The 24,890-nt window shown below is 46.9% G+C and overlaps 1 protein-coding gene across 4 annotated transcripts in view; it reads left to right on the top strand.

Annotated features, from left to right (window-relative positions):
* The window catches only part of RUNX1 (RUNX family transcription factor 1), a 227,823-nt gene that overhangs the window by 166,602 nt on the left and 36,331 nt on the right, over positions 1-24,890 (top strand). For 2 of the 4 annotated variants that reach the window (XM_081300631.1, XM_081300630.1), the window contains one exon: positions 19,427-19,618. The exons of the other annotated variants lie outside the window; for them this stretch is intronic. In XM_081300631.1, the coding sequence (XP_081156757.1) occupies positions 19,427-19,618 (192 nt within the window). The remainder of the gene's footprint in view (positions 1-19,426; positions 19,619-24,890) is intronic. 4 annotated transcript variants of the gene reach the window in all.

Genomic DNA, 24,890 nt, shown 5'->3' with positions numbered 1-24,890 from the left:
GCCGGCTGGCTGTCTGCTGGTTCTCATGAGCCTCTTGTGCTTCCTGGTTGAACATCTTGATTCAGGGAGGGGGCTGCTTCTTGGATGGAGTTCCACTCACAGTGGCTTTGAATGTCATGGGCAGGGAGGACCCTGCGTGAGCCTTGGGGCCTGAGTTGGTGTCAGGTCTCTGGATACTTAGACCACCCCATCTCCTCCAGGATGATGAGTGTGAATTCTGTGCCATTCTGGCAGAACAGCCTTGGCATCATGCACCAGGTTGAATAGTGTTGCAAAGTTCTCTTGTTTCTCGAAATCACAGACTCTGGGAGCTAGAAGGGATGTTAGGGAGCCACAAGATAAACACTCAAAGCTAAGGGCATGCAGCCCCAGAGAAATGCTGTGATCAGCCTCAGCCTAAAAGAAATGGTGATGAATCAGAATTAGAACAGGAGCCCTGACACTAACCCTGGACTCTCAGCCGTCAGTCCTCCGGTTCATTCCCCATCCCCAGGACAGTCTCAGACATCATCTTTCTCTCTCTCTCTTTTTTTTTTTTTTGCAGGGGGGATGGTGGTACTAGGGATTGAATTCGGAGCACCCCAACCACTGAGCCACATCCCCAGCCCTTTTTTTGTATTTTATTTAGAGACAGGGTCTCACTGAGTTGCTTAGCACCTAGCCTTTGCTGAGCTGGCTTTGAACTCACAATCCTCTTGCTTCAGCCTCCCGGGCCGCTGGGATACAGGCATGTGCCACTGCCTCTGGTTCACATATCATCTCTTAGGAATGCCCCTGATCCTGGCATCCTCACTCTTGAACTGAGCAAGTGGCTAATATGAGTTTTCAATTGGTCCCGGCCCTGAGGTTGTCTAGAAAGGTAGCCTCAGAGCCTTCAGTTGGCAGGGTTTGTGCAAAAGTCCCCAGGGAAGGCTCCCCTCGCTCACCTGCCATCCAGGTAACTGAGTAAAGACAAGCATCTGTTGGGCACACTGCTGGGTGACTAGATGCGTCCCTCCCCTCTTGCGTGGTTTTCGGTGGTGACGCTATAGTACAAGGTGTATTCCAAAGAAAATTGGAAGTGGTTTCCATTTCACGTGGTGACTTGTTTTTTTTACAGTAACTGGTCTGCCACTGAATAAGTCCAAAACATGTTTTCAACGCATTCCATGGGATTTTTTTTCCCCCACATCTCAGAGCAATATAGAAATTAGTAATTATTGAAAAAACTGAATTTATTATGGAGAAAAAGTACCATCAGCTAACGGATTCTTATAAGCAGAGGAGTTTCCCGTGGGTGGGTGGGACTCTCCGCGGCTCATTAATGTATAGACAGATAGGTTAAGCACAAAAGATACAGCAAAAGGGTTTTTCAGGAAAAGGATCTAGAAGAGTAATTTTCTGTAGTCTTCCTATTTCTGGGATCCAGTGGAAAAGCTTCAGCTCTCTCTGCCGTGTCTGCAGTTAGTGACTCTGTGTTCATGATGGGATGCCAGAGGACATTCTCTGCAGGTATTTCACAAATAATCTGAACGCATGGTGTGGTTCCCTGAGATGGAGGAGATATTCTGCTGGGGGGGAGGTTAAGGAGAGCGAATGGTTGGGGTGCTGAGGGGTCCGCAGGGGGCCACCCTGGTGTGGTCTGGGCAGCCGCAGCCGTCACCTGTCTGGTCAGATATCTGTTACATCGGGAACACTGAGAAACATTATTGAAACTCTCAAGAGGTCACTGAAGCAAGCACTGGCCATTTCTGGGGCTACCTACACCCTGGGGTAAAGGAGACCTTCACAGTGACTGCGCTCTGTGGGAGCTCTTGAGAGTCACGCGAACAGATAGCAAGGCGGAGCCATTCCTTAAAACTTTGGAGAACTTTCCAGAGTGTCCATCTTGCTGATTAATCTTTTGTTATAGAGAGTTTTCATTAAAATAGGTCTACCCAAGGGCTTTGCCCCACGCTGTCCAGTGACATTTTTAAGTACTTTACTGAGATGATGTCGTGCACATAATCTCTGACTTGAAAAGGAAATGGCAAACCTATTATCTGTGTTGTACTGCATCTACCTGCCCGTGAAGTAGGATCTTTAGAGATGACGAGTGTGTTGTGAAGTGGCGATGGACGTAAAACACTAGAGACAGGCAGAAAACTGTGGGGCGACTGTGTTTATGGATTGTTCTCGTGACTGGGTAACATACAGTACTTCTTCCAAATATTATTTTCTCTTAAAAATAAAATCAGTTGCAATAACAGCTAATATTAGACAGTGTTAATTATTTGCCCAACACTGTTCAGAGTACTCCATGCATATCATGCATATCGATGTGTGTAATCTTTGGAAGAATAGATAAGGAAATTAAAACAGAAAGAAATTGAGGACCTTGCCGAGGTCCAACTAAATAAGCCAGAAACGAAACTGAGAAGTGCAGACTCTGGGATCCACAGATGCCCTTGATCGTCCTGAAGGACTGTGCGGATTGTTTCTTGAGCTTCACTGTGTGGTAATTCCTGTGTTTTTTATTAGACCTGCCAATACAGGTATGGATCGCATACGGTTTTCTTCACGGATATAGAACCCTGCCACTTTGCAGTTGTTACTTTGTGAGGAAGGAATTGGTGTCTTCTTCAGGTGGGGCCGGAGTGACATGCACCCCAGAGGAGCCCCTAACACAGAGACGCTGCCACCGTGGTCACATGCGCTGGTTGTTGATGCTGCATGTCACCTAGCTCTGCTTGGGGACGCCCATTAGTGGGGACGTAACCCAGAGCAGCACATAGCATGGACCCTGCGGTGGGCACCCTGGAAAGAAGAAGGCGAGGCATGTGACCAGCAGGGCTGCCTTCTCCCTTTAGCGCAGGGCTTGGTGGAAGGCACGCGTGTGCACGCCCGTCCACTCTCTGCTTCCAGCTGGTTATCGAAGTGTCCGGCGGGTTCATCCTGCCATCTCAGGATTCACACCCGTACCGGTCACCGGGAGTCTCCTGGGTGTGAACGGGGGTGTGCTCACTCCTTCTTCCCTCAGATTTGGACATCAGTTCTTTCTAGATGAGATCTTGATCCACAAGGAAAAGGAGATACTTCTTCATTCCCTGTCTCCCAAATATGAAGTAGGAGAAGGACAGAGGGTCCCTGAGGAGGAACCAGCTGGGCCCGCTCCCCTCCCTCCACCCACTCTGAAAGGTTTCGGGGGACCTCGCCCTGGTACTTCAGTTTCTACTGTGCTAGCTCCCCAACTACCTGAAGGCTCAGCAAAGGCAGTTTTCAAGACACTAATAATAGTCATGCCTAAGTGTTTCCCACGAATTTTAGGATCTTTTCCTGTTCATTCTTTTGGTGGTATCAAATTGGACCAAAAAAGAGTTTGATTCCTGTGGAGGTCTGAAAGGACCCCAGGGGCAAATGGGTCCGTGAGAAGACCCTGAAGGGAATCTGTTTCTGCCCCCAGGAGTTTGGGGACCACTCATCTTATACAGAAGCCACCAAGATTATTTTAGGTGACATTTGTATTGTTATGAAAAGGAAGAAAAACAATTCCTTCCAGGTCCCAGGAAGAACCCAAAGAAATGCTCTAGGTGCCCCCTCAGTATAGACTGCATTATAGAATGCAGGCAGAGAGAGAAGAAAGAAGATGTGAAATGAAACGTGAATGAAATGGTTCACCATTCCTGTGATACCACTTTCCATTCTTGCCACCCGATCATGGTAAAACTATATCACTACTTTGAATGGCAGACTAAGGAAGTTGAGATCTAAACTAACATATTGCAGTCCTTGTTAGAATTTATTATGATGTGTTAAAAGAAAAAGAAAAAAAAATCCTGTCTACATTTAGGCTTCCGTTCCTTAATCTTAAAATGCTTAAAAATATTTCTGGATGCTGAACCCCGGGGACCTGGGTTTTCACATGGCGCCACCAGACCTGTGGGTGTGAACTTGGGCAATTATCTTAAGTACTTTAGTCCTCTTTTTCCTCTTTGGTCAAACCAGGCAATGGGACGAGATAATCTCTAAATTAGTTCTCAAAGGGGTAACAAAATATTGTCAACAAAATAGTCATGGATTCCCACAAACTGGGCCCCTTTCAGGGCACAGCCTCTAAAGCCCTCTTCCCTGGGCAATGACAACCTGCGTCACATCAGGCAAACCCCAACACACCCACGCCGTACCTCAGGTATCACTTTTTGCTGTACATTTTTGAAAGGGCTTTGTGATTTGTTTTAGAAATTTTCTGGCCAAGAGTCATTCATTTAATTTCCTGTGGCCCTGATTTCTCCACCAACAAGGGATTATGACCAGGGGTTGAGATTCCCGAGTTCTCACTTGCTGACTCTGGGGGGCCAGCTCCTGGGTGAGATCTGGTCCAGCTGAGCCTCTGTACAACAGTGACGGTGGCCATAATGTCTTGGGGCTGAGAAGCTCAAGGCCACAGCCTCTGTGGGCTGCCTACAGCCCTATCTGGCACACCAGAAGTGTTCAGAAGAGGCCAGCTGTTGTTTATGTTTAGTCTTAGAATCCTTTTGGAAACGAGAAAACTCTAAACAAAAAAAGATCTATGAATCCTAGATTTAAAAATGCGTAAAGTTGCTACAATGTTGTATTTTTTTAACATTTAACTAAACATTTATAAATCTTAATTTTTTTTTGTTTTATTTTTTGTTTTGTATTAGACCCAGTAAAATTTCTTTTCTTGTGTATATATGGGCCCTTGAAACTCTCTGGGTACTATTCCTAAGTCCCTAATGGGTAAAATAGACTTGCCCCCAGATGTGGCACTTTGTGAAGAATTCAGGGGAAAAATCATGTCTGAGTAGCATCAAAAGGAGGTACTTGAAATCAAACATGTGGGTCCTTTTCCATATGCACATGATCCTGCTGGAGACGCCTTCCTTCCTCACTGCTGCATGCAAAGGCAGGGTTCTTAGGGAGGTCCTCCCCTGGTGACCTCAGGTTGGATTCCAGAACCCATCCAGATGTCGAAATCCGAGGATGCTGGAGTTCCTTATATAAATGGCCTACTATGTGCATAGAACACATACTAGAGTGTAAGTGTAAGAACCTTCTTACACTCTCCTGGTCTGCTCCATTCATATCCAGATTATTATAGCACCTTAACAATGTCAGTACTGTATAAATAGATGTGATGCTGTATTGCTTAGGGAATAATGAGAAGGAAAAAAGTTTGCACATGTTCAATACAGATGTGATTCCCCGCCCCCCAAATATTTTCAATCCAAATTGGTTGAATCCACAGATGCCACACGGAGGGGCAACTGTGCTAGGCCAGTGCCTGAGACCTCCAGCCACACACGGCTAAGCTGTGCAGGCATAGAAACACGGTTAGCCACCCTTTGGGTTCCTAAAGCAGTGCACATGCTGCAGCCCCTTCCTTTCATGCACAGCAGCTGTGTCTGCTGCCTGTGACCTCTGGGTCCCATCCCTCCAGGGGTGAGCAGGCTCCTTTACTGTGTAGAGGTGGGTGGACCCACAGATTGCTGATGGATTGTGATTGGCAGTCACAGCTTCATAGCATATGTGTCTGCTTCTCTGCTTTTGGATGGATTTTTGAATTTGGTTCATCCCCTAGACACTTTGCATTTTTCATTCTGAAAATATTTTAAAGTTTTCCCCAAGGCTTGTATTTTTTCTTATAAGCCAGGTAGCTATGAAAGACCTTAGTAAGGAGTTGATCCACTGGGTCTCTTTAGAGCTCTACCACTACTGTCTATGCACGCACGCACACACACACACACACACAGACACTCCAGAAGCTTTACTTAAATAAGGTGAACCTACATCCTTATCTGTGTTTAAGTTCATCTGAGCTAATTTGCAATTTTTTAGTTTCCCTATTCTTTCTAGGTGTTTCCTATAAAACCAATTCTTTGGCGGGACTCAGTGGTGCACACCTATAATCCCAGTGACTTGGGAGGCTGAGGGCAGGAGGATTTCAAGTTTAAAGCCAGTCCCAGCAGCTTAGAGAGGCCCAAAAGCAACTTAGTGAGACCCTGTCTCAAAAAGGGCTGGAGTGTAACCCAGTGGTTAAGTGCCCCTGGGTTCAAATAAATAGTACCAAACAAACAAAAACCATTCTTTCAGGAGGTTTGCTTTTGGCTGTGAAAGTTTGAAATGTTGCATCAGGGAAGGGACTCATCAGGTGTCACCTGCTCGTGTGTGCTAAGCTGGCTTGTCAGACATACGGCAACACACATCTAGTGGGACAGGAAATGCCTTTTTCATAGTATGATTTTCATCAAGTTCTACACATCAGCTATGCGGCATCACCGGGAATGTTCACTCCAGTCTATAGCAAATATTCCAGATTTACTTCCAAAGGTGAAAGCCAAGATAGAAGGGGTGGGGGGAGAGGGAAAAAAAGAAGGGAAAGGACTTCAGTACCCGAAGCATCATTCTTTTCTGTTTGCCTTTTTTAAAGCAACACAGTGGAATTAATCTGCAACTCCCTAGACCCCTATAAAGCCAGTTAATGGCAATGCATTAATTTGGTGCTTCCATGACTTACGTACACTCAGGTTCCATTAAAGCAAGTATTGACTAAAGCTCTTGCTGTTATTGAAATCTTTCTGCGTACTTTCCTATACTGAACTGGCAAACATTGGATATTTTATGTGCTTGCCTGATTTTTGCTTTTGTTTTTGTTCACCATGGCTTATAAGTCATCTTCTGGTCATTTGAGATAAAAAGTAAACATTTGAAGTCAGTCAGTTCTTAAGTACTGTATAAATTTATGGCCCTTTTTGGATTTGTTCCTGGCATCTTATTTTCTCTTACCTTTGAGTGGTTTTATGGTATTTCTAATTCACTCCTTTTTGAGAACTAAGGAGCAACATCTTTCGCTCTTGCCTGACCTGACTTGCAGACATAGCTCAGCACCTCAGAGGGGAACCCCATGGAGCTTCAGGGAGAGGAGATCAGAACCTGACAACCTAGCTCTCAGGTCTGATCCCTGCTGCTTACGGGCTGCACATCTCAGTTTCTTCATCTGTAGAATGGGCTTCCTGATATCTGCCCTGAGGGAATGTGAGGACTAACTAAGAAACTGAGGGCCACCTGGACCTGCAGCAGCTGAGGACCACCATCCCAAGCTGGCTGCCCTCTCGCCTCTCCATCATAACCAGACCGACCTCCCCAAGTCAGCTCTGCAAATGTGAACCCAGGAAGATGGGATTCCTATCTTGGGGATTCTTGTGCAGACTGAATGAAGATGAAGTAATACCTATAAGGACATGTGCTAGGCACAGATGTGCCCGTTAAATATTAATTGTCATCCTTAAAGCACATGCCAGGGACATAGGCAGCTCCTTTTCCCTGGCCCCACAGCCCTTACCAGGGAATCCAGTGGAATCCTGCCCAAGTAGGGGTCAAAGTTTTGCCATTGCCAAGTTATTTAAAAGAGAAAAAGAATTCCCACAAATTGGGCCCTTGGGACATAGTATAATAAGGGTTCTCTCTCTCTCTCTCTCTCTCTCTCTCTCTCTCTCCTTTCACTCTACCTATTGGAAATTCCAAATCCTGAAAAACTGGACGTACTTTAACAAATTCATTCCTCGTTATTGAGGCACAACTGGGGGAACCTATTGTTCTGCTTCAGAGAAGGAGACATGATCTTTTTCCAAACAATGAAAAGTTTAATCAAATTGTAGCTCCTTTCCCGCCCCCCCCCCATATGGGGGATTGAGCCCAGGGATGCTCTATGACTGAGCCATACCCTCAGTTCTTTATATTTTAATTGAGGCAGGGTCTCACTAAGTTGCCCGGGTCAGCCTCCCGGGTCACTTGGATTACAGGCATGCACCATCTGGCCCAGCTGCATTTCTTAACTGAACAGTAAAGCACCCATGTTGCTGTGTCCCCTGCCAAGGTCCTAGCATCTAACTGATTCCTGTTATCCCTCAATGAAGCTTCTGGAGTGTGTGTGTGTGTGTGTGTGTGTGTGTGTGTGTGTTGTGTGTGTGTGTGTGTGTGTATGTGTGTGTGTGTCTATAAGATAAAATAATGATATGAACTCTGCCCACTACATAGATTGTTTTGCAGAAATTGAGATAGGTTATGTCAAAGTGTGGTTTAAATAATCTTTCAGCTAGGTAATAGCAATGTACTAGAAAATAGTAATACAAAGCTACTATCACCATTCTGCATGTTTTACACAGAAATTTTAGGGATCTTAAATATGATAATTATCAGTTTCTCGGAGATAGATATCATCTTGTATCTTTCAGGACTGATGAGAAGAAAATTGTAGAGAAAAAAATAGGGAAATATAAATCGTCCATCACTATGAATCCATAGTTTTCAGAAATTTTACCTCTTTTCATTAGAATATCTTTTAATTTCCTTGGCCTACCTACATCTATATGCTCTTTAAAAATGTGAGAAACGGAGGAAGGACCCTTGACCAACAATTGAGAGTTGAGTTTTATCTGAATGTATGTTCTTTGACAAGACCAAATATGATTTTTTACAACTCTATTATTCCATGTACTTTCTATGAAACACTCAAATAGAGTGGAACTGCCACTGGGGAACAGCAGGGAAATGGGGCAACTTGCTGGCTCCGTGGGCCTTAACCCTTGAGTTCCCCCATGGCTCTTTATACATGGTGCTTTCTGGAGATATCTGGGTTAGCTTTCAGGGTGGTGAAATGCTACACCCCTGAGACTTGGTGCCAGTTTTAAAAACTGCAACTGCTTGGAGGTGAGACTCTTCCAAAGCTCCGCAGGCCAGATTGCTGTCCTGTTCATTTGCTGACATGCTAGTCACCCATAGGATCAGAGAGACACATTCTATTCCTTGGGTAACTCAGCCAGTCTCAAAATAAATAGGTACCTCGTGCAGGGAGAAAGAACTGGGAACCACAGAAATTTGAGTCTTGGTTGGGTTGTTCTTGGAGTTCAGTTGAGCTCTAAAAGGAATCCTGAGCCCTGGCAAGGGAGCTGCCCAAGAGAGCCCAGTCCTGGACTCTGGCCCCGCCTCCTCCAGGAAGCTCAGCGGGTCCCATCTCCTCTCAGAAACTCCGTTTCCTCATCTGCAGGAGAGGAAGAGGGATTTAGCGATTTTCAAGGTTCTTTTCATTTCCTAAAAGTATGTTTTGATGTCTGTGAGAGCAGTTGCCTTCAAAGCATCATCTTCTACCTTCCAGAAGGAGAGCTGTGACCCACTGTGATCAGAGCACCAAACTGGGAGAGTGAGGTGATGACTGGGGCCGGGGCAGGTGTTGGGAGGGAGGGAGAGAACATCAGTGTACACCCCAAGCTGAGGAAGAGATGAACAAAGGTCCAGGAAGAGTGACATGGCACCACAGGGGAAATCTTCCTCACTAGATTTCCCATGACTTTGGCAACATTAAAAGGAAAAAAAAAAAAAAAAAGAGACATCCTTAAACCTACAAAGTGTTCAGTTGTCCCAGCCCTAGCGTGGCTTGGCCGGCCACAGACCGTACTGTGAATTCCGCAGCCAACTGAAAAAGATGGTGTGAGTTCTGTTGACTTAATTGTTTGAGTGTTTCTGACGAGGCTGCCTCCCTCCTTCTCTGAGCAGTATTATGGGCTGTTCTTCATTACCTGCCCTACCTATCTTCACAATCTAGCCGCAAACAGCTCTGGTTGACCACACCACTTCCCTATTGAAAGTTAATACTGTTTGACTCATTCTGTGCTGCTAACCCGAAGCCAAAGAAAACAAGCCAGAGAATAACCGGCTTGTATGGAGCTTGGAAAGCTCTCAGCGGCCCTCCTTTCAAAATCCTATACAGTAGCTTTACTATATCTCTCGCGCAGCTGCAAAAAAAGAAGGAAGCAGAAGTGGCTTTTAAAAAAAATGAAAATAAAAATTGGGGGTGGGGAAGAGACAGAAGAGAGTGGGGCGGGGCCCCCTCAGGCTGGGAAAAGACAGCAAGGTCTGGCCCTTTACAGAGCTCTCCAGAGCTGATTCTGTGTTGACACACCAGCGTGGTCACACAGAAGAGTGACTGTGCAGGGAGCTGACAGGAAAGTTCAAAACATTTGTCAAAAGGCAAAGGGTTCCCTACTGCTGAGGTAGCAGAGGGCGTGGGGAGTCTGGTCCCCCAAGGCCAGCCTCCTTGGGCAGAGTCCCAGGGTAACAATGGGCCAGGGGCAAGGTCTGCAGCTTTCAGATCTGAAAAGAGAATTGATCGCTGAGTTTTGCTGGGGAAGTCACCAGGTCGTCTCCCCCTTCAGTTCCATAAGTGACTCAGATGTGGTCACCAGGGAGAATGGGGGCACTTGTGTCTTGGAAGACAGAACTTTCCCTCCCAGCATCACTGGCAGACGGTGGGACCGTTCTCCTCACCCTGCTGTGGAGTCCAGGCATGTAGCCACTGGCCTGCTCAGGGGAGTGTAGCTGAGATTCCCGTGGCCTCTTCTGTCGCCCTCCCCCAGGCCTCCGCAGACAGCCGTGGAAAAAAGGCTGCCTGAGGCCTGAGTGGAACTGTCATCCCCCAAACAGCCTGAAAGCCCTTCCTCTGGACGTGGGAGGCAGGGCTAATAGTCTATAAAAACAACTCGTAGCTCTGGCTTTCTGGCTCGTCAGGCCCCGGTGCCAGCCAGGGCCTGTCGGCCGTCCCTGCAAGGGCCTCGGCCAGGCTCTTCTCTCGGCCAGTCTAGAACTTCAGTTGGCATTTATGACAGGAGGGAGAGGGAGAACCAGGTGCCCTCCCCTGCTGCTGGGAAAGGCCCTGGGGCCGCGTGGGCAGAGCTCTGAGGAATAGGAGGGACTTTCCTGGCCCCTTTTTATAAGCACAGAGGAGAGTGCACCCTGCACCCAGCACGTCCTGGAGCAACCTAGGCCACAAGCCTAGGCCACAGAAGGGCCGTCCTCCATTCACTCCTTCATTCATTCGGCCACACTTACTGGGGCACTGCTCAGCCCTGAAAGGTCCTTTCCAAACCTGCTCAGCATCCTGCTATTCACACAGGAGGGGGAGAAGACCCTGCAGGAGGGCAGAAGGTCTGGGTAGAGAATGGCAGCCAGGAGACACTCTGACGCACGGGGAGTTGGCAGGCCTGGGGGCTTGTTTCCTCCCAAGGCCTCCTGTCCACCCGGGCTTGGCCTGGCCTGATGAAGGCCTGAACTCCACAGCTGGCGGGAACTCCAGGCACCTTGCAGGAGTCCCTGCTCACCCGCTAAGCCCTCCCCTGCCCTGCATCTCAGACTGCCCTCTGAGGCTGTCCCCCTGCATCTCCCTAGGATGGGGGCTATCTGATAGACAGCAAGCTCACTGCAGCCCCCACTTGGGTTACTTTTTAATGACATGTGGCAGGGGTCCTTGAGACAATGTCTTGAGGAAGGGCTGATGATCCTGTGGTTGGGGCTGTGGGGAACTTGCCTCTCACGCCCACAGAGGGCTACCACCCTAAGCTGCTGTTCCCTCCTTAGTCCCAGACAGACAGAAGGAGGCGGTGACCAAGGGCAGGGGAGCCTGCAGAGGCTGATTCTGCTTCTGTAGGCCCAGGCCTCCAGAGTCCTGTGAGTGGCTGCAGACGCCACAGCCTGTCACTCTGAGCCTTGAAGTCAAGAGCTAAGTGTGGGTTCTGTTTTCTTCCCTGAGTCTTGGAGGCGGGACCCAGAGAGGTAGGTGGGATCTGGCCCTGTGCGACCTTTCCCCTGAAGCCGCTGGTTCTTCATCTTTCTTTGGCCTTGGCTGCCTCTGCCTCCCGTTTACGGTGGCTCCTCCGCCTGTCCTGTTGCACTTCACTTGAGCTTTTGTATCAGCCCATGTCATGAAGGCGATCATGGGGTACTTTGTGTGTGTGTAAAATAAGTATATGGTGTGTGCGTGCATGTGCTGTGTGTATGTGTATTTCTGTGTGTGTGTATCTGGATGTGATGTTTAGATGTGCGTAATGTGTGCATGTGTGCGATATGTATTTTATTATGTGTGTGATAGAAGTAGATGGTGTGTGTGTGGGAGGAGTCCATGTATACACGTGATGTGTGTATGTGTGTGTATGGGCCCTGTATGTGTGTGTTTATCGTGTATTCGCATATGTGTATGGTGGGTGTATGTGTGTGGTTTGTATGTGTGTGATATAAGCATGTGATTGTGCATGTGTGTGTACGTGATGGAGGTGAGTGGTGTGCTATGTGTAATGTGTCAGTGGAGACAATTGGCCACACCAGTCATGAAGGATCTGAGCACCCGTTTGTTGTGTTAGGCCGTCAGTCAGCATTTAGTGAGCCTACTATGTGCCAAGTTTTCTTTGGCACTAGGAATGTCTCTATCCCTGTCTTTCGGTCCCTTGTGGTCTGGGGGGCACAGGCACCATGAGTGACACTAAGCACTCAGAGGGAGCCAAAGCCAAAGGGCTGGATGGGGAGACATGGCCACTTAGGGTGTCCAGGGGTCCCTTGAGAAGATGGCCTTTAGGAAAGTGCCTGAAGGAGGGGCACACGGCCACAGGCATCTGAAGGAAGAGTGTTCTGGGCCCAGGAACAGGGGCACCATGCACAGGTGGACTCTGCACTTGCTTATGATGCCCCCGGCAAGGGGCAAAAGCTCCTGGCAGACAGAGGCACCGCCATCCCCTGTGCTGATTCTCCTGGAGTAAGACGTATGTCTCTGGGCCCCTCAAGTAAGCAGAAAACGTTTGGTACCTAAAAAGAGGTGGCATCTGGCAGACTTCTCCCCACTGACTTGGTGTGACTTAGCCACCTCTGGAAGGTAGGATGAGTCTGAGAAAGGAGGACAGAAGCCCTGCACAGAAAGTGCAGCTGAAGGGGGACTTACGTTCTCCCGCCACTGATGGGAGACGTGGGTCTCGGGACCCCAGAGCATCATTATTTTCTAACCCTAGAAGGAGCAGGGAAGAGGGAGCTTGCGTGTGATTCAGCTGAGTGGCTTTCTTTCTTCCAGCTGCAGCCCCTGGCAAGTTCCTTTAGGTTGAGTTTACCACCTCCTTCCCTCTGGACTCAGCTCTGGGGCAACAAAGGGGCGGGGGGGGGGCAGAGGCAAAAGAGAACACTGTGTCCTGCTCAGTAGGGAGACAGGAAAGGCTCTATGGAGGCCTGAGGAGAGGGAGCAGTGGACCCAAGAAGATGGGTTTCCTCATCACTAACAGCCACTGTACAAGAAGCCACTGATAGAGCAGCTCAGGAGGGAGGACAAGTCCCTAGGTCACCCTGTGCCAAGCTGCCAGTCACCAGCACTCAGAAAGGTAGGGCCTGCCAGGTGGAATCCAGATAGGAGGACCTGGTGGGGACTGAGATGGAGCTCTGAGACCCATCTCAACAGTCATGCTGGGGACTGGCTCCCAAAGGCCAGGCATCTACCTGCAAGAGACAAAAAGGAGCTTTTGAAAGTCATAGGCAAGGTCACCTTAAGTTGTTCAAGAAAGAGGGTGCTTGGAGCCTTCAGCAAGAACCGGTTGAGTAGATAATCACAGCAGAAGTAATTGCTATGGATGCTTTTAGAGCCCCTTGGAGTAATCCATCTTAGTCCTTTAATTCCAGGCTTCCAGATAAGGAGTCTTCGTGACGAGGAGACTCCTCTCGTCCACAGCAAAGTTTGGAGGAAATGCAGACTCAGAGCAGAGGGCGTGTGAGCCAGACTGGCAGTGATGTCTCCTGGGGCCGTGTCTTTTCTCCAGATGGGAGAAGGATTATGGCACCTGTGTTGACATCCTGATCCTCAGGGTGCTCCAGGTCTTAATGCCACATTTCTAGAATGGAATAAGTTTCCATGTGACCTCTTCCTGCAGTTCCCTAAAATTCTCCCTCAGATGGTGAGGCAGAGGTAACTTCCTACTGGAGAATCTAGGCTCACCTTACAGATCACCTGATTGTCAGATCTGGGCTCCAGAACAATCTGTCTAGTTATACTGGGAGAGTCTGGGCCCTTTAAGCTGCTGTGCATACATCAAAATTTTTTAAAAAAATAGGAAAGCCTTACCAAATAGTTATCACCAAATGAGGCCATCACTCAGTGCTCAGGGACACTTAGTCTAAACACAGTGGAGGTCTACAGCCAACCCTCTGTATTTGCGGCTTCAGCATCTGCTGATTCAACAACCAACCACAAGTTGAAAATATTAACAAATATTGCACCTGTACTGAACAGGTAAAGGCTTTTTGTTGTCATTATTCCCTAATCAATGTAACAACTATTTATATGACATTGACATTATATTCGGTTTTATAAATAGTCCAGAGATAGCTTAAAGTATACAGGAGGATGTGTATAGCTTATGTGCAAATATGTGGCCATTTAATAAGAGACTTGAGTGTCTGTGGATTTTGGTAGCCACCAGGGTCCTGGAACCATTCCCCTGAGGATCCTGAGAGATGAATGTATTGGCTTTTTATTTCCCAGCACACAGCCAATTAGAAGCAGGTCAGAGACGGGCACTGGGGAAGCTCTCGCAGTTGGAGCCGCTCCTCCTCTAGCACATGCTCCTAGGTGCCCTGCTTGGCAGCAGCAGCAGCAGCAGCACCTGGGATCTTATTAGAAATGCTAATTCTCAGGCCCCCGGATACTCCAGACCCGCCAAGCTGGCATCTCCAGGTATTGCAGCGCCTGTTTCAAGCATGCTGACACATTGCCACCGTGAACCCCAGCTCTGGCTCTCCTAATTATACCTGCAAACCAAGCTGGCAAGCGAGATCGTACAGATGGGGAGGGCAGAAGTTGAAGGGCCCAGACCCCTGCCATCTAGATCTAGGTAGCATCGAGTGCTGCTCATCTCGATTCACTTTGGATCCACAGAAACTTCTGTTTCTAGGAGCATCAAGTGTGAGTGTGTATTTTTTTTTTTTTTGTTGGATGTTCACAACTTTACAAAGCTCATGACAAATCATATTTCATAAATTAGAATCAGTTGGGTTATGAACTCCCATTTTTTCCCAAATACAGATTGCAGAATCACATCGGTTACACATCACATTTTTACATACTGCCATAATAGTGACTGTTGTATTCTGCTACTTTTCCTATCCTCTACTATCCCCCCTCCCCGTGAGTGTGTATTTTGAGGGTGTTGAGCGACATGTCTTTTAGGCCTGTGCTCTTCCTCTAACTGGCCGTGTGAGGTGGATTAAATGGCATAACCTCTCTGAACTTTGTTTCCCGCGTATAAAAATGTGATAGATTTCTTGGCCTTTCTCCTGTTTTGCCATACAACCACATTGTGCTGTTCTGTTAGCTTCACTATATGAGAAGTGAGGCTGTCTACATTTGTAGAACATTGGGTAGTAAACATACATATGTAATAGATAATAGGATATGTAATATATAGGATATTGTAATAAACATATTATACATCACTACATGCTTTCTGTTGCATTATATATTGTATGTGTAATATGTAAATGATATATAGTATTGGACAAAGTTTCCCAAATTACACAAGCTGGAAGAAGGCTGGGTTTGCTGTCAGGCAGGGTAACATCTCACTTGTTAAGAGGCTTTAAGGAGGGATTACATTCACATTCAGTACTGTCACTTGAAAACCCCAGTGGCCCTGAAGCCTGGAGTTTAAACTGTTGCACAGGCAAGGTGAGCTGTCTCTACATGGATCAGTTTCTGCTCCCCAGTCATATAACTGCAGTAAGAAAGGAAAAATTCCATGTTTTTAAATCTAGAGTCAGGTTCGTCGGCAAACATCTGTTGAAATGCAGGTGTCCTTTTAAAATGAGAGTGTGAAGTCCATCTGTTCTTTCAGGAAACCTGCAACTTTGTACACACACTCGTGAGCACACAGAGATCTCTTTAGTGTTATCATTTCACATAGATTTTTCCCAACTGCTCATCATGCTGGTGATTTGTGTACACACCTTCCTAGTTTTTCTGCTGTCAAGAAAAGTAGTAAGCCCACGTCAGAAACATGGACAAACACGTTATTGATTCCTGGAAAATGCCTTATACATTTTGCCTAACTTTTGCCAAGAAAAGGTAGTAATTCAGCCATATTGTTTTTTTCTGATAGAAGATGATCTACTACATTTCACTTACCACCACAGATCACAATGGTGTGTTGAAAAAGCCACTTCAGTTATCAATGAGGCACGCATGCCTTCTCAGTCTACGAGAAAAATGAAAGCTGGTCTCATTATCTGTCATAAAATATTATAACATTTAGCGATACCCTCATGAGCAGCCATCCCAGGAAACTACAGCAATGTTTTTGTAATGAAGTAAAATTTAGCAAATGGCGTTCACTCATTTTTATTATACTTTTTCATTCTTTTTGTGACTCTGCATATATAATGAAATTCCAATCAAGTACTTTTTTTTTCACAAATGTAAAAATGATAATGAAATAATTCAGGGTCCTTTTCATCTCTGTTTAAGAGTTAGTGAGATGTCCCAGCGTGGAGTCTTGGGGTAGCCACGGTTTCAAGTCAGCAGCCTGACTTTCCACACGCTCCAAAAGCCAGGCTGCCAACGTGTATATGTTTAGGGCTGTATCGTAATTCTCCCAGGGGCTTGGTCCTGTGTTGAATTCCCTGTTGCCCTCCAAAGTCCGGCCCTCACTAAGAAAGCAGAAAAGTGAATTTCATAGTGGACATTTTCCATACTCCTCTATTTAAAATTCAGGGGCAAATTGACGTTTTAATAGCACGCAAGTACAGGAAACTGAAGACATAAAGCATCCATTTTCCCCAGTCTGAAAGTTTATATCGGAAGCTCCTATATTTCATGCAAAATATTGCTTATTTGGCACACAATGCCTGGGGGTTTCAGAAAAGAAGAATTAGATGTTCCTGGGCTCTAGCTCCTGAGCGCATCTGGACCACACCTTGGACATAATGATGCGTACTTTTCCCTGTGCCCTCAGTTGCCTCTCTCTAATGCTGTTGTGAGCTTGGGGGTCAAGTTCCCCCCAGAGGCAGCACTGCTCCTCCCGGCTCCCAGAACACACGTGGGGAGAGTGTGAAATGAACTCTTCCCCAATCCTCTGGCATTAAACTCAGCCCCAAGACTCTCAGGGCTTAGGGAATAGCTTAGAGTGCAGAATTTTTTTCTCTGAGAGCTATGCCTGAACATTCCTGCTAAAGCAGGCAGCCATCAGTTAATCTCTGCAAATGACTACAGTTTTGGCAGGTGTCAGCTGGTACAGAAATGGTTCACATGTTAAAACATTTTTTAGAGCGTAGGGTAATAAGAGGGGACTAATAAAAATCACAACCTCCTGTAGCGTCGGGCCACAGTGGCCACTTGAAATGACTTATTCCTGTTTAGTTTCTCGGTGGCACTTGTCCCCAGGTTTGCTAAGGTAGACACACTGATAGGTTTCTTCAAAGGCTGGCCGAAGAGGCCACCGCACTCAAAGCCGTGCGTTCGGGACAGTCCTGTACACATCATTCCCTGGGTTACCCACTGTCCTTCACACAGTGTTCTTCAAAAATGCCTCTGGGTGCCCAAGGAATGTGAGGTTGAAATGTAGACAGAGCCTGCTGGAAGCCCTTGCCAACCAGCATTCTTTCTGAGGCCATAGAACACTCCAGAATCATGCTTCCTACCATTTTCTTTCCTTGACTCCTAATACCAGGCATCAGACTTCAGGAGGCATTTAAAGGGCTAAATTATGCTTTTAAAGGTTTTTGAGTTGGAATTGTGTGTTTTTCCACAAGGAAACCTTCAGGTTTTTCACTGTGATCAGGAAGTGAGGATCAGTCCTAAGAGGAGGAAGGAACCAGGAGGACTCCATTCAGGGACACTGAATTACACCATGATAGAAATAGAATGTTCTAGAAAAGGACGTTTTTGTACTTCTGAGGGAAAGGGATGATGGAGGTTGCTCCAGGACCTGGCCCCTTTTGTCCACAGACCTGGTGCTTAAAATACTCAGCCTGTAAGAGGCCTCTCACATGTGAGCCGGCCGAGCCTGCGTGACTCAGGGTGTTTGCGTTTGACTCGAGTGTTGTGGGCTGGAGCACTGAATCAGAGTCCAGATTTGCCTGGGTGACACATGAAAAGAGGGAGCGTTGCATTTGAACTACACAAATATTATGCTTAAGTATTTTTCCTCCTTTTGGAGCCAAACAGGTCTTGTTAATGATAAAATCACTGCAATATAGTGGGCCTTTTTTCTGGTGCGGAATTTGAGACAGTGTCAACCGTGCCAAGGGGCCCCGAAGCAGGAAGAACCGGCAGGCTGCGGAGATTGGGAACCATAACATGAGTTATACAATTTAATTTTAGAATTGTAGTGATGGGGAACTAGGAGAAAATGTGCTGCTCCAGGTGGCACCCCTACCCAGGGCTGGGGGGCGTGCAGTCAAGGATTCTCTTTCTACTTTAGGGTTAGGACAGAGTATGGAAGGAGCGCTTTCTGGGGGCAGCAAGACGGCTGTGTTTTGATGCTGGGTTATTTTTTGTGAAATTGATCAAGGACTCTTTATCCAAACAAACCTCAAGGGTGAGGAGGGGGTCAGAGGGCATCTTCTTTGAAAGAGGAATGAATTGCCAAGGCCCACTGGGGCTGCATCCCGACATGGGAACCTCAGCTCTGCCATCTCTCCTTTAATGACATTTTGTTGGGAATTTAAGAGAGAAAACTGGAGGCCCCATCCTCCTGGTACACCCCGCGTGAGCCCCTCTGCTGGCTGTTCCTGGTGACAGTGACACCGACTGTCCACAGAGACACCGAAGGCCCACCCTCCCACTTTAGATCCCTGAACCAGCTGGGGAAGTTCGCTGGCTGCTCACTCTGCGCTCCAGAGGTCCTGGGCTGGCAGGAGTACTGGACGAGGACCAGGCCACACCTTCCTGTCGACCCCCTCATAGGAGTGAACCCAGGGAGTGGGCTTCGGGGAAGAAAGAATAACCCCCAGGAGCCTGCCTGGAGAGGGAGGGGGGCCGAGGGACGGCCCCTGGAGGCGCACCTATAACAAGAAATCTGACCTCCAGGGCAGTGGTTCGTGGCCACACCCCGTTTCCTGTTGGAAGGGGCAAGCTGCTGACCTCCAGGGCCAGCTCTGCTGCGGCTTAGGCCTGAGGGTACTTGGGTTTGCAGTAGGGGGGGCAACCTGGTGCCACCGGGAGGGCACCTTTCCTGGCCACCACAGTTAGCCCACAGCCATGGCAGAGTGCCAACGGGTAACCCAGCTTCCTGCCCTACTGCCACTGCCATGGCCACTTCCTGTGTCCCCCTGCATTCATCCTGCCCAGCTGAGGTAGGAGCTGAGTGTGTGGGGGGGTGAGAACCAGGGCCCAGACTGGAGGAGCACTAGTGGCCAGTATGATGAAAGAGGCCCTGGTCTGCTATAGGGACAGTGGCCCCAAATTCCCACAAGCAGCCAAATTCCCACTGGGCAGATGTCCAGCAAGTCCATGTTGGGGGTGAGGGAAGAGGGAGGGGAAAGTCGAGAAAAGCCCCAGTTTTAGAAATTCCACGATACATTTTCTTATCTCTTCCCTCCCTCCTTCCCCATCTCCTCTCTGTCTCCCACCCCTCCCACCCGCTCCCCAAAATAGGACATCGTCAGAAACTAGATGATCAGACCAAGCCTGGGAGCTTGTCCTTTTCCGAGCGGCTCAGTGAACTGGAGCAGCTGCGGCGCACGGCCATGAGGGTCAGCCCGCACCACCCAGCCCCCACGCCCAACCCTCGGGCCTCCTTGAACCACTCCACTGCCTTTAACCCTCAGCCTCAGAGCCAGATGCAGGGTAAGTACCAGGTGGGGCGCGTCTCCCCCACCCACCCAGACCAGCGTGGCTTTTTCTGGATGCTTAAAGGGAGCCCCTTAAGCCAGCAGCCGCACCTGGGAGCTGGTTAGAAATGCAGTCCCTGGCCACTCCGCCCACTGAGTCAGGTCTGCATTGCCACGGGGATGTGCAGATTGAGAAGCCGTGCTGCTTAGGCTGCAGAGGAGATAAGGAGATACACACACATGCACACAGTGTCTCTCAGTATCTATGGGTGATAGGGTCCAGGACCCAATGCAGATGCCAAAATCCATGGGTGTTCAAGTCCCTTATATAAAGTGGCTTAATATTTGCGTATCACCTATACATATTTTCCCATATACTTTAAGCTACCTCTAGACTACTTGTAGTAGCTAATGTAAATGCTAAATAACTAGTTGTAATAGTATTTTGGGGGGATTATGACAAGAAAAAACTCTCTACATGTTCAGTGTAGATGCAGTTTTTAAGAAAATATTTAAAATCTGTGGTTGATTGAATCCTTAGATACAGAACTGACAGATACAGAGGACCAATTCTGTGTGTGTGTGAGTGTGTCTGAGTGTGTACACATATATGCAATCTGGAATTTTTTAAAGAGCTTTGGTTGTGCTATTTTCTTACCTACTCTTTAGGCTTGAAGATACATCACACACAACCACCCACATACACATGCATGTCTAGCAAGGTGAGGTGGGGATATTTCAAGTTCTTGCTGCATGTAAAGTATTCATGGGTTTGTATCTAATATATATTATTTTTTAAAATATTAAGAAGTAGTAGGAATGTATGGATGCCATTATATCAAGCATAATATTTGCACAGCAATAAAGAACACAAGTCCCCCCACCCCAAGGGGCCAGTGAGCAATCGCAAAACTACTGTAAAATGCAATAATTGCACAAAACCCACTGTGCCAAATTAGATAACACAGTGTTTACATCGGAGAACCACTGATGTCAATGATAGCTTGCTCCATGGTACCATTTCAAATATCTGAGATGCAGTCATTTTCTCTGTGCCATGCAGACACAGCTGTATTTAATATGGTCACAGTAAGATTCCCTTCTCAAAGAAGCAGCTTTGTTCAACTCAAAGGAAAAGATAAACAACACATCTGGAGAAGGGCAGGTAGCCAGCAGGGGATATAGCAGTTCCTTGGAGACCTTAGCTTCCCCAGGCATTTTCTGCACGTGGGTTGTGTTGTGAGGGGCACAGGCAGCATGTCTTTATTTGGCCAACTGCTTTCTTTTAGGGCTAACACACGCAGGGCTCCTGCAAGGCGTGCCCACATCTTCTACTGAGCATTATGGAAAGCCCAGGCCATTCATTCTCACAGTGAGGCTCCTGGGGGAGGTGCTTTTATTTGAGTGGAAAGTTCCCAAAGAAATCTCCCCATAAGATGAACTGTGCACATGTTACTGAGTGACCTATCTGTAGGTAGCCCTTTTGTATACAAATAGAAACCTAAAGCTTGAGGTCTGGAGGCTCTTTCTCATCTGCGATCTCATTGTAAGTGTATTTAGGAAGCAGTCCCATGAAATCATTAGTCTCCTCATGCTTAATAATTATATATAGTTATTCAAAATATGCACACTGATTTTTAAAAGATTCCACAGTGCATGAGTGTGTGGCAAATGAGAGCAGCTGGTATATATGTTAGAGTAATGGACTTGGGGCAAGTTTTATTTTAATGAAAAATAAAACTCCCCAGGAGATTATTTTATCTTGTTTAGGATCATTTAAATTAATGTGAGTCATCTTTCAATTCGTGTGTAAGATCAAAGGGTTAAAACCGTGTTAAACGGTCTTCGTTTCTGTGACCATTTGAACTACCAGGTTGATAAAGGGATTTGCTGACTGTAGGACAGACTTCTGAATGAAAAATATTAAGCATTTTTAAGAGAATTCAACCATAGTGGGGCAAATTGAAATTTTCACCTTGGGTCTGCTTTATTTTGGACAGTTTTGGTGAGGAGCAAATGTAATCTGATTTCTCTTTTCATCAGATATGACTCTTTGCCAAGAAAAAAGAAAAAAGAGGGGGATGGGAAGTTGGCAGGTTGGGTTCTTTGTCCTCTGCAGGCGGCCGCTCTTGGGCTCTGGGCCGGAGGCCTGGCCTTCCATGGGCATCCTGTAGCTCTTTGGAGTACTGTGTGCTTAGCGCCAAGTATCACCCCTTTTGTTCCTTTTAAAAACTTTTTACTTCTGCAACATCTAAGCAATCACAACTTGCTTTTAGAGTACCCTAGGGGCTTGGTTGCTACTCTAAAGAATGTGTTAACTATATTGCTGGTGTTCTTTCTCTCCAAAATATGAATCTGATATGCAATACTTCACTTGTAAAATGGAAGGAACAGCATCTTAGAAATGAGTGAGCATGATATTTTCTTTAAAACACTTTTCCTCTCTCTTTCTCCCTTACACTCTCTCTCAGCTCTCTCTCTCTCCTCCCCTCCTCTGTCTCCCACTTCCTTACCCCCCACCATATTTCCTGTAAGAAAATGCTGTTATACAGTCGCATTCTGAGTAGCCCCTTAAGCTTTTTTTCTGGAAATTAGAAGTTAGCAGGGATGGGCTGGGAGAATAAGTCGGTTGGTAGAGGGCTTGCCTTGCATGCACAAGGCCCTGGATTCAATCCCCAGTACATATATATAAACAGGGATGATATGCAAGTCTCTTTCACCAGTCTTTTTTCTCTTTGTTCTCAACAAGAAAAAAAGGCTGATTTTCAGGATTAGCCTAGAGTGTCCATATTAAGATGATACTTTAAGAAATCACTCTTTGAAATGGCAGCAGTAGTTTTAAGAAAAATATCCCAGATGTGGGCAGGGCAGCCCTTCTGTGGTGCTGTGTGAATGTTTTTCAGCTTTACAGAGAGACATGTCTGTACCTGGGGACTTGGGGATCACCAAGGTTCATAGAGAGGCTGGGGGCCCTGCCTCGATGGCACCTCTGCAGGAGGCTTAAGCCAGCCCCTCTGTCAGCAGGAAGTCACTGATACAGAATAGCACCTCTGTTTATCTAGAATCAGATGGACTTCAGAATCACTCAAAATAGACATCTTGAATGATCAGAAGCAGGGTGCAGACGGAGAGGGGGGCAGGTTGCCATGCCACCAAACCACTGTTTATTTGTTGAGGTTTTAACTATAAAAGGGCTGAGGTTAATTTCAACTTCCTATTTTTCCAGGTCTTAAAATTGAAGAGAAAGCCATTTGCCATGGCTTCATGGTTATGCAAGTCGAGATGTGAGCATGAACTTCCATGATTGTGATTCAGAATTCGCATATTCCTTTTAACCCAGGGGACAGGGTTAGATTCTAGAGAGCTGTTTGGTCTCACCTCCCAGTTGGAGATGGCTTGGGGCAACCCAAGTGAGTAATTTTAAGAATTTAACTCTGATTGACCAAATCTGAGGAACCGCATTGAAGGTGGTGTAGCTTCCTCCTTCCTGGGGAGATGAGGATACAGGGACATTGTCTGGTGTAGAAAATTGTCAAACTCAGCTGAACTAAGAGGCCGGTGTTGCTGTCACTGCACCCACTGGTTACTCTGAGCATCTTGCTGGCTTTCCTTGGCCTACTTGTGATGTGGCACGGGTCAGACCTTTTGTCTCCCATGTTCTATGCTCACGGCCATCTCACACGGTTAATAGAGGAGCCGAACTTGCCCACTGTCTCCAAGCTCCCCGGCTTGGACTGGACTCAAACACAGACCTCTCTGGCAGTTCATGAAGCCAGCGCAGGTGGGCTGGAAGTCCCTCCAAGCTTGTACTCTTGGATCAAGGGCAGACAGGTCTGACCAGTGTTGAGAAGGAGAGACACGGGAGAGGTGTTGGCTAGCCGCTCATGGAGCTGTCCTGACTTAATGCATTCTGTTATGACTCAGTGTTGATCGTAATAATGACTCTGGGCTCTCTGATTGGTGCCTTACTAAACTGTCCCCTTTTGGTACATTTGTACTTAAAAAAAAATTGGGGGTTGGGGATTGAACCCAAGGGTGCTTAATCACTGAGGCACATCACCAGTTCTTTATTTTATTTTTTTAAATTTTGAGACAGGGTCTTGCTAAGTTGCTGAGCCTGACTTTGAACTTTCAATCCGCGTCTCAGCCTCCTGGCATTACAGGTGTGTGCTACCGTGCCCAGCTGTATACATTTGTTTATAAGATGGGGAGAAAAGACAACTCAGAATAATGAATCTCTGAGCATGCATGAAGGGGGATGTATGGGCAGGAAGAGGGCCCCCTAGCTACTCTGTGTTTCCTTTGATGGGGCAACTGCCTTCCTAGGGGTGAGCCTTTCTTGTAGGGTCCAATGGAACCAAACCAGGCAACATCTGATCAGCCTGAGGACAGTGGGTACCTCCACTGGAGAGTTCCATATGGCCAAGAGGGCTCTGTCTTCACAGATCATCTCCTGGTTTTTAGTATTGATGGTTATCTTCCCCCAAAGTTAATGTTACTTTAAGTAGATTGTCTTCTTTTGCCACCGTGTATGAAATTCTTTGAGGTACTGAATCGGCCTTGCTCCTCAGTTGTGCTGAGTTCCTCGTGTCAGTCTGATTCTCTCTGTGTGGGCAGACTTTTCCACCCTCCTGTAGGGAGCACAGGTAAAACCCCTGCCTCCAGGGAACAATGCCAGAGGAGGAGATAAGGGGCCTGGGGGCTTCTTGCCCAGAAAGCTCCAGAAAATGACATGAAAACCCTTTCCAGACATGGAGGACACACCAGCTGCAGAGCATTACCCACCCCCGTCTCGTTCCCTCCTTCCCATCCCCCGCTTTTTTTCTTTTCTAGCAATTCTAGAAGTTTGAAAACAAAGTGAGGGGAACTTTTTTTTACCTTGGAATTATATACTACAATCAAATTAGATGCAACCAGAGATTCTCATAAGGAAATCTATAATGATCACTTAATGATCACACAGTAAAATATTCAGTGCTAGAAACCAACTTGTAAGACCTGTTATAACGTGAAAATGCAAGATTTCATTAAAAAAAAATAAAAACCCCTCTTACCTAGATGTAGTGTTTGAGAACCTAAAGATCCATAGCACCAGAATAAAATAGCACCTGAAAAGCCAGCCTGAGTACGGTGTTCCCATAAACAAGAGGAAGGGAGGAAGGGGGGCTGCAGGAGGCCAGCAGGAGGGAGGAGGAAAGAGAGAGAAAAAATGAAAAATGAAAGGAAGAGAGGGAAGGAGAGAGGAAGGGAAACCTAGAGGGATGAGTACAGAACAAAGAGCCCCCTTT

Source organism: Spermophilus citellus (assembly GCF_964194105.1).
Source record: "Spermophilus citellus genome assembly, chromosome: 7".
Classification (NCBI taxonomy): domain Eukaryota; kingdom Metazoa; phylum Chordata; class Mammalia; order Rodentia; family Sciuridae; genus Spermophilus; species Spermophilus citellus.
Note: the sequence above shows the minus strand (reverse complement) of the source record. Positions and strands in the feature narration are given on the sequence as shown.